This window comes from Anser anser, assembly GCF_964211835.1.
Source record: "Anser anser genome assembly, chromosome: 5".
Lineage (NCBI taxonomy): Eukaryota > Metazoa > Chordata > Aves > Anseriformes > Anatidae > Anser > Anser anser.
This window is the reverse complement of record NC_139725.1, coordinates 32,801,517-32,811,763: the sequence shown is the minus strand read 5'-3', so window position 1 is coordinate 32,811,763 and position 10,247 is coordinate 32,801,517. Positions and strand designations below refer to the sequence as shown.

The 10,247-nt window shown below is 40.7% G+C and overlaps 1 protein-coding gene across 1 annotated transcript in view; it reads right to left on the bottom strand.

The window, feature by feature from the left end:
- Positions 1 to 2,519: 2,519 nt before the first annotated feature.
- LOC310901141 (uncharacterized protein) overlaps positions 2,520 to 10,247 on the bottom strand; it is a 67,756-nt gene continuing 60,028 nt past the window's right edge. Inside the window, 5 exon segments of the mRNA XM_083840265.1 lie at positions 2,520 to 4,400; positions 6,930 to 7,116; positions 7,646 to 7,812; positions 8,682 to 8,870; positions 9,947 to 10,054. Coding sequence (XP_083696391.1) covers positions 4,090 to 4,400; positions 6,930 to 7,116; positions 7,646 to 7,812; positions 8,682 to 8,870; positions 9,947 to 10,054 — 962 coding nt within the window. The 3' untranslated portion in view covers positions 2,520 to 4,089.

Below are 10,247 nucleotides of genomic sequence, written 5' to 3'. Positions count from 1 at the left end.
CGTATCTTTTTAATTTTTATTTTATTTTTTACTTTACTTTTTTATTTTTATTCGGAAGCAGCTTGCTCCCAAAGCCGCCTCTTATTTATTTATTTATTGTACCTGCTGCCCCTCTTCCCCGCTGGGTCCGGCTCGGTCCCCCGGGAGCGCAGCCCCGCAAGGCGGAGCCGCCCGCATGCCTGGCGAGTTTGGCTGCTGACGGCCCCGGGAGAGCTGCGGGGCGAGCACTGCGCTCGGCAGCTATTTTAAACACGGGAAATTCCTCCTATAGCGCTCATGGTTGGCTGGGGGACGTGCGTAACGTATCTGGCCGTTAGTTTTAACCTTGATAATATGTGTAGCTCCAAGGGTGGAGCACCTTTTCCAGCGGTTTTGCGATAGATTTTAATGGAATACGATAGCACGCTCGCTCAGACACTGTTAGTTTTTCATTTTCCATTATTTCATTTTACATAAATTCATTTTTTACATTAGTGATTTACACTAGTACATTCATTGCATTAGTTCATAAATTTTACATTAGTAAAATGAATGTCACTTCTCTACTTAAAAAATGAAAGCTTGGGCTCCCAGATAAAAAAAAAAAAAAAAGTGGACATTTTTTTGCTGAGTCTGTGTGTAAAAACGCTGTTGGAAATAAAACTTTTGTGTCGCAGTCTTACCTCATTGCATCTTTTGCAATATCCTTACATTCTCAATCCCTTTTTGCTGGTCCAGCACACCTCCTGAGTCACATTTTTAGCTATTTACCTCTCTTCCTTCTAATTTCCATCATGAATATTACCTCATCTCCATGTGCTCTTGCTCTTTTCTTAATGCACCAGCAGGTTTAGATGTGCCCTTTCCCTGTCTGCTTCCTCCTCATGCTGTTCCTCAAAGAAGAGGTTAGGCTTTAATACTGCTCAGCCCTGAGCTCAGCCACCCTGTCTTTTCTTGGCTCCTTGCTTCACATTTTATTTAGGGCTGTGCATGTGTTTTGCAATGCTTTGTTGCAATTTCCATGCTGAGTCTAAAGATTTTATACCACTTCACGTAGGGTATGTTGGCCAGCTTCCTCATTTTTTGAAATACCCTTTTTTTGTAGTTTGGTTTTGTATTCCTCTCATTTTTATGACTTTTCCCCCTTCCATCTTCCCCCTGTTACTTCAGGGCTCTTTCAGCTGACATCATTACAAGTAACCTTTACAAATTGCATCATTACAAGTAACCTTTTGGTTTCCGTAGATGCACTGAAATGGCAGATGCCAAGACACTTGCTTTCACGTGAAGGATTGAATTCATTGATGCATTCAGGCTTCTATTAACTTTTTTTTTTTTTTGTCTGTTTTCTCAGTATTTCTGGACAGAGAGTGATTTCCCTCTTCAAATGGTTTGTGGCTGGGTGTAAAGCAGTCTATGTAACTATCAGCATTATGTGGCAAAGAGCAATACTGTGTGTTGCTAACATGGTGTAGTAATTTCTTTTTGAACCAGTCTTGTGTCACCACATTTTCAGCAGTTCCAAATACTCCAGAGCGTTTATTATTTGCAAAAATATCTGAGCTGTGGAAAACCTAAGTCTGGGTTCAGGCCACCTGCCCACTAGTCTTATAGCAGCCAGCATCTGGTGACTGGAGAGTGTCACAGAAAGAGGGCAAGAGTGTTGCAATTCTTCCTCAGGCTATCCTCTCAGCCTCTGCGACCTGGTGATTCAGTGCAGGGCCGAGGCAGATGCAGAGCCCATGTATTTTTTAGCCCTTAAAGACTGCCCAGTGAATGCACCACTAATTATTTTTTTTTGAACCTACATAAACATTTATCAACAGCAATATCCAGAGGCAAAGTAGTCTATAGCATACTGGCATGGTGTGTGAAGAACTACTTTACTTTGTTAACTTCGAGTCTGTGGCTTGCCAGTTTTGCTTTTTCCCCTTGGGTCCTGTTTTAAAAGAGAGATGGTTACCCCTTTGGTTACCCCTTTCATTCTCCTCTATATTCTTGTTGAATACAGGGAACTCAAAGCCATGAATTATTATTTCAGTCCCACTGTGTACTTTTTAAAATGGGGCAAAGTGTCCATTGTTCTCTGTGACCCTTTCGTGGTAACTGGAAAGCTGCAGGAAGAGCCAGGAGGTGTTTGCACTCACACATCTAGCTCTGCTTGTCTTCAGACTTCCTGCCTAGATGCTTCCTGCTGTCAGCGGGAGAATTTGCCCTTCAGACAATAAAGCTCCAACTGTATATGGGTAACTGGGAGTGCTTCCAGATTCCCAGGTCTGGCTGTGCCCTTTGGTTATGTCCATTCCAATATTGCGATGAAAGCCAGCATGCATCAGCACGACTGCCACCTTCACCCTCTGGTTTCCATGGGAGGAAAACCCTGGGCACAGAGCCCATACAGGAGCTGTGCAGGCTCCTGCAGCACACTCCGAGAGGTAAGTGTTCACTGACCTAAGTGGGAGACAGAAGGGTTACATTTCTCTGCACCACCTGGGGAAGACCCTTGACTTTGAGGGCAAAGGGATTTCTAAGACTTCCATTTTCAACCTACAACAATAGGATCTCTTGCTAAAATAAACTACAGCAGAACAGACGATCAGGAAAGCCTGCAGGAAACGTATCAAGGGGCTGCAGGCTGGTAGATACATGTCAATCAATAACATTGAATAAATAATTCAATAACATTGAATAGCAGTTAAACTTACCTTAGAAAAAGAATAAACAGAGACCTGGGATTCCATCTGTCAAAGCACAGCACTCCAATTGTGTTCAGCACTGAGAACAGAGCAACACTGAACTTAGACAACTAGAAACTCATGCCTCTCTCCCACCCATCAGAGATGCTCTGTTTTGCTCAATAATCAAATGAACTCTTCCTCTCTTTCTCTCTTTCTGCGTATTCCTCTCAAATCTATTCCTGCATAATATAATGGAGAGGCTTATAAATGGCTTATATTTTGTTTTGCAGATAACTTTAAGTTCCTGGACTCTCTCCACACAGAATAATGTCTTTCTCTGCATTCCAGGAGAGCCTGATTCCCACTTCTCACAGGTGGATGAGCACTTTACAGAGTTCAGATGAGGTTCCAGCTCCTTATCTAAATGGTATTAGACCTGCTATATCTGCTTCAGAAAAACAGACTGCTCATATGAAAGAAGCCATGTTAATGCGATGACCAAAACATAAAAGAAAGTCAAAAGTTAATAGTCTGCTAACTTCCACTGGACTGCTCTGCAACAAGTTAAAAAATCACATTTGGGTGATATTAAGAATACAATTTTAGATCAGCTGTGCCTATGTTTCTCATGTCTTTTCAAATGTAATATCTCAAAAAAGTTTAAACTTTTAAATCTTCGATGTGTATCAGTAACACATATCTGGTGTATTGAAATAAATTAGTCAGTTCTTCTAGAGATGATCCTTAAATGATCCTTAAACTCAAATGATCCCAGGATCCTGAGACACTTCACATCTAGGCCTGGAGCAAGTGTTATTTCTTCTTCAGTACTTTTTCAGCAGCTATGCAATAAGTTTGCATGTTGCTGAAGTCACCTTTCTGGTACAGGAAGAAACTCCTAAAAGAAATTGCTCTAACATATATTTGCTGCAAAAAAATGTTTATTTCCTGTAACTCTGACTCAAAAAGAAAGTGTTTTATTATATAAAGTTTAATATTTATTTACATTCACATAAAGAATCCTTAGCTTACAAATAGCTGTCTTCTTGGTTTTCACTTAGAAACAGTGGATTTTGTTCTCTGTTACTGGACTTACAATCCTCTCTTTTTATAGCACAGGTAGAACACAAACACTGCCAGCATCAACTTCCTCACCATCTCTTGTCCACAGAGTTCAGCCTTGGCCTGAAAGGTCACTTCTGCAATTGAGAGCGTGGCACAGCTTCACCTCGCCACTCTCCTGGAGTTGTCAACGCGGGAAGCACATTAATTTATTAAGGAAAAGCTCTGCTTTCTGTGTTTATTTCCTTCACTGGCAGACAGGCCCTAGCATTTCTGATGACAAACAAAGCTTTCTTAGCATTCTTTAGCTTTTCTCTTTCTAATCAAGATCCTTGTGATTTTTTTTCTCTTAACAGGGCTCACAGATATTTTATTTCATATTCCTTAGGACTGTGCTGTTGGCTAGATGCTGGGATTCCTGTCTCTTGGGCACGCACATACACTCACCACCAGGTGGTTTCTGCAGTGGCTGCTGTTTCTTTTGCTGCTTTTTCCTCTCCACTGCTGTACGCAAGGCCTGAATAATCAAGTCTTTATTATTCTGGACATTGTAGTAACTTAGGTTCACCAGCTTGTCAAAATCTTCCTCTGAATAACTCAGATTGTTTATGTAGTATGGACCACAGGTATTGGCAACATCAACGTCACCTTCTGCCATCTCCGAGGGACTACGTTTCACCCCTAAGGGACAAACAGGGACTTGGTTAACAAGCAAAAAAGTGATTAGGGTCAGGGTGTTTCTTGGGCATGCACACACTATTGATCACTTCAGTGGTATTTCATTGTTGGGATATTTGATTAACAGCAGGATGTGGAGAAGCTGGTGGTGGTGAGGGGAGCAGGGGTTGTTCTCGGTACTTGTAGAGTTGCTAGGACAAGTAGAGCAAGTACAGTAGCTCCTCTTTTGAGCACGGGGTGTGAGGCTGCATTCCACACTACATCATCCTCCAGCCCTGGGGTGAGCCAGCAGCCTAGTACCCAGGTCACCTTCAGTGCTGATGCACCCCCAGCCTCCCCTTGCTGCCACCTTCCAGACATTGCAGCACCTTACATTTCTATCCAAGGGGGCAAGAATATTGCATTTACTCTTCCCCTCTTTCCTCGCCTTCTCCCAAAGCAGGTAAGTGCAGCAAGGACATCATTGCAGCAGAGTTTCTTTCCAAGCAACTTTCTGTTCCTTCTTTGTCTCCACATCTTATTATTTCCCTTACTGCTGTAAATATGTGCAGTTCTGTGGTTCAGACTTTCCAAAGGCAGTTCTCCCTTTCCAATGACCTTACAGATTATCTTCAATCCAGCACAATCTGCTACAATGACTCTTGTTGCATTCTGGGAAGAATTTGTAAAAGATACAGAAAACAGACCTAAAAAACTATTCTATTGTCTAAACTCAGAGACTTCACAGAGCCATTATCTTGATATAACCCAGGAGCAGATGGCATGAATATTTACCGTAATTTCCTTGAGCTACCTGCTACTATAACTACAAGCCTTATGTAAGGTCAGAAATGAGACTGAACCTAGTAGTCCCTGAATCACTGAATTTTGGAAGGGACACTGAAAAGACTTTTCATGCCCATTTCATTATCCTAGCATTATCAACTCATATATCACTGATTGAAGCAAAATAATTAGGCAAGTAGTCTCACAAGCGTCATCTCTTCAAATTCTAGATCCATCGTATATGATGATTTCAAAACAAATTCCATTAACTTATTTTAATTCACTTAGCAGTAGAGAGCAGATCCAAAGCTAATGCAGAATGCAGTGCAGAACTTCATTTGCAAGCTCTCACAGAGCAAACATTTGTAGGGACCTCTGCAGTGGGTTGTTGGTACTGGGAGAAGAATATCCACAGCTTATCTGGGGATCACAAATCTCAACAAATTTATGGATGCAGAATATATAATGCGCATCTCCTCACTTTTTTTAGCGTCTTAATAAGTCACCATAAGTCAGAACAGCAGCTGATCTCAGCTGCTATGATCTTTCAAGGTCCCTTCCAATCCCTGACGTTCTGTGATTCTATGACATGTTGAGCCCTTCTCAGCTCAGCTGAGACTTCAAGTGTGATGGTCAGATAAGGACCTGTTCTCTCCGTTTAGTCTCAGCTTGCAGCCACCAACTGAAACAGTCAGGCTCGCTTCAAGTGTATGCATGTAAGTATACAGATCTCATGCAGGTCTCCGCATACACCTACACACCTACTAACACCCCTTTTGAGACTTCCTGATGATTTATGTTGCCATATAGCACCTGCACACCATCTGACATACAGGTAGGTAGCAGAGTTAGGAACAACATCCCTAGGTTCTGCTAATTATTGAGAGGGGAGGTAAACTCCCTCACAGAGTTTACAGAGAAGTTAATCCACAGAGATAATCCTGCTCTAGTTCTTTCTCCTTTTCTCTCATTCTAATTCTTACTGCAAAGGACAACTGCAGAAACTAACCTCTCAGGTATCCATCTATTGGTTTTCAGTATGCTGTGGGGCTTTGAAGTGATTAAAAAGTAAGTGTTCTCATAGCATGAGTTAGGGATTTTAGCATCTGGAGAAGCAGTAACTGAGACTTTTGGCACCAACAGGGGTAGTATGTAGATCTGGCATACGGTACCAGAATTTAGGATTTGTCTGTTTTGAAGTGACTGGCAATGTTGCTATTTAAACTCTCTTAAGTTTCAAAGTAGGACCCACTGAAGCGAACAGAAACTGTCTGCACGTCTCAGTGCTATATTTTAATTGCTTCACCAGTTCACACTTTTGTTTTCAAGGTTATCTGCGTAACAGTAAGCCTGGAAATGATTTTAAACAATGAAATCTTTAGATTCCCAAGAGTATTCTCTAACAGGAAAGGATGAGAAGTATGAGAGGAAATAGCACTGCTAATTTCTGCCATTGCAGATAAACAGAATACACTTTTCACTGTTTATCTCTAGAACCTACCCATGAAAAGCCAAAAAAAAACACACACACAAAAAACTCAAACCTGAAGAGGGGCATTTATGCTCAAGGCTGATCCCAGCTGCTGCTCTACTGTTGAGGAAAATTTATGTATTTAATCTCCCTGATACGGTTCAGATCTAAGCAAAGGGAGTCTGAACCTGCAAGTTGTTTACAGGATGGTCTGAACAACAGATATTGTACAGTAAAAAAAAGAGAAAATAGAAGGCTACTGCCTCTGATGATATGATGGGTTGCTGTAAACTTACCAGGTGCTTTGTATTCTTTGAAGGTGTCATTTACTAGAGGGAAAAATATCACAATAGGGGTCTCTGGACTCTCCTTGTCACCAAGGATGTAGCATTCCTTCAGATTTGGTGTTTCCTGATCATCTGGCACCTCAGTAGGGAAAGGAATTCCTTGGTTTGCAAAGTATTTAGAGGCTTCTTTCAGAGGCTGGTTTGCCATAATAGGAAAACAAAACAAAACAAAACATCAGAACATACCAGGAATACTTTGAATTTGACCAAACCCAATTTTGCTGGGATTGCTTGTGGAGTAAGGGCCAAGTTCTGGCAGATTATGGCATGTACCTAATTTAGGTGTTGTAGACTGTATATGGAACCAAGCTCTGGAAGGCCAGGCAGCAGGTGGTCTGAATCACCCCTCTGCTTTTCAGAATGGGTGTTACAGTAGTTGAAATAATTAAAATTTTAAATGTGTTTAGCTTTATCCATTCTACATCTAACTGACTGCAGATCAACAAAAATACATTTAGGTATAAAATGGGCAGATTCAGTTTACTAAGTGCCTACTTACTGATAATAAAGTACTGCTCAATAAATGCACATGACCCTGGTAAAATGTTAGCTTATTAATGCTGCACAGGTACTGAAAAGAGAGTTTCTATGAGTAGAGGATTGGCCATTCTGGGAACTGAATGATGAAGCAGAGATATCAACAAAGAAGAATGTACAAGGCTCACCCCTGTCTGGGAACCTGAGCTGTAGTTGAAATGCAAAATGACATCCATTTTCCTTTCTGGTCTTGTAAGTGGTGGGTAACTGGTGGCAAAGGCAAATGCAGTATCAATCAAGATGAGGTAGTCTGTTGCTCCTGTCAGGTGGTTGGGCCGAGAGTCAAGCTCACAGTCTAGAGAAGAAGAATTAGTTTTTGAGAGGAACTCAATACAAGAGATGCATGGGTATGCTGAAGGAAGTCAATTGTTGCCAAAAGGAGTATTATCTTTTTGTATGTTTCAGACCCATAGCTGATAGCTACTGTACAGTCATTTCTGGATTCTTCATCTGACTTCCTATTTCCACTATTTACTTTGCCATTTCTTTTGCTTTCATGTAAGTAAAAGGGGTTAACTTGAGGGTCAGGAGAACAGAATTAATTCCATCCCCTAGTTTTGTGTGACTGAGGAGGAGAAATTCTTTAATAGGGAAAAAAATTAAAATAACATCTCACTGTCTCAACAGGCTGAATATTGAAAATGTTTGATGCTGGGTATGCTGTGAGAACAGGCACAAAGATGTTAAGGTAGGCAGCCACAGCTCCTTGGGGAACATAGAAGATCTGGTACCAGACCCAGTACAGGTTCCCAAATGGTGCAACAGAGAATACTGTTATGAACATTGTATCTTGCTTACAAGTAAGAAGGTAACGTGAAACAAGGCTCCACCAAACACCCCTTGAGTACTGTCTGGGCAAGAGACACCGTATGATGGCACTAGTCCCATGCCATAAGCATGTAGGCTGGCCAGCTTGCAGGCATATCAGCAGATGCATGCCGATTGACTGATCAGGGCCTATCAGTTGCTAGTCTTCACGAATTTTTTAGGAACTTATTTTTGAAGCCTCTCCTACTGACTAATTTCACCTTTTTCAGTGACAGTTTCAAATATTATCAGAGAATGGGAACAGAACTAAAAGCCAGCTTAATAATCCCTTCAGCATCATTTCATTTTTAAAGGATAGTTCAATATATACCTAAAAGCAGGATGTTGTTACCATACCTTTCCATGTAGAAAACTGGCTCTCTAGGTAGTTGTTGTTCATCTGGAGGCCCTTTAGGAAGTTAGGGATTTCTGAAGCTGCCGGGCGTAACATGACGACATCTCGGAAAATGTCTGAAAAGCTGTCAGTGGGACAAACCACTCGAGTCTCCAGCTCATTTGGTCTTGTAGGGAATAGGGTTTCATCATCTGCAAAAGAAAGGATAACAATTATTTTATTTGCTATCACTGTGGAGGTCAATCTATGCAATCATAATCTGCTTTAACATGTTTGGGAAAACTTTGACTTCTTGCTCTTTTCATTACCAGAATTTCCACAAATCTCAGTTTTCAGCTAAGTTTGAAAAAATTCATTTCTTCTCAGTCCATAGTGTTAAAAGCCTTGCTTGTATTGTAAATGAATCCATTTCTTCTACTATAAATTACTTTGCTTTTCTTTGATTTTACCTGCTACGATATCCTGCATTTACCCTATATTCCTTTGCTACCTCATGTTACAGATAATCTCTCCATCACACAAATAAAATAGGCATAAGCACAATGTCTCTTACTAGCAAATAAAAGCTCCTTGTTTTAACAATCAGAAACTAACCCCTACACATGCAAGAAGATAAAATAAATCACCCTTTTTGCTACATTCCTCTTCCTTCTCATCTCCCCTCCTCCTCCCCCCCAGTATGTCTGTGTTATGTTTCCCCTTGAAATCCTACCCTGCAGATCTTTCTTAATTTGGTAGCAAGTTTTGCAGATCTCATCCTTATGAGTAATTTAGAATGACCTACAATAGTACTTAAGTTTGTCTTTGTGCTTTGTAGACTCCAGACAGACAAGAATGGTGCTTTCTTTTCTTTTTGTGAAGCTTCATGCCACAATCCAGGTTCAAAGAGACAAAATAGAATCCTGTGGATCACCAGGGGAGGCCTCCAAGCTCTCCTACTATATATTTTTTCCTACTATATTTTCTCCTACTATACATTTTTTCCCCAGTTTTACCCCTGTGCTCTGAAAATAGCTTGTATGAAGGCCATTTCCCTTTTTTCCTGTGACAGATCCCATGGATTCTTTTCCTCACACAACTAAAATGATTACCATGTGGTAATACATAGCATGAATTTCCTCCTGGTTTTTCATGTGGATTACAAAAAGCCCAGAAGAGGGAACTCCACAATAGCTTTGAAAAATTCAGTGAGACAACAGCAGCACATAAGAGAAAAAAGAAAGAAAAGGAGAAACTAAAACAATATTATTGTATAAAAGTAACCCACCTATGTTGGTAATTTTGTCTTGGGTCCATTTGTGCCAGAAGTCTTCCGAATGAACAGATATATACCAAGCATCCATAAGATTCAAAGAAAATACACTGCTCCAGATCCCTGTGGTATAGAATATATTTGGCAGAAAGAAAACCAGTAAAGACCTAGAAGCATTTTCATTCACAATGACCTTCGTTACCTTCTTCATTCTCCAGCAAACTTTTCTCGTTACATTATCCTTGCGGGCAAATAAAAAGGTACTATCTTTCTGAATCAGTATATGAATGCATAATGTATGTAAAGAATTCAACTT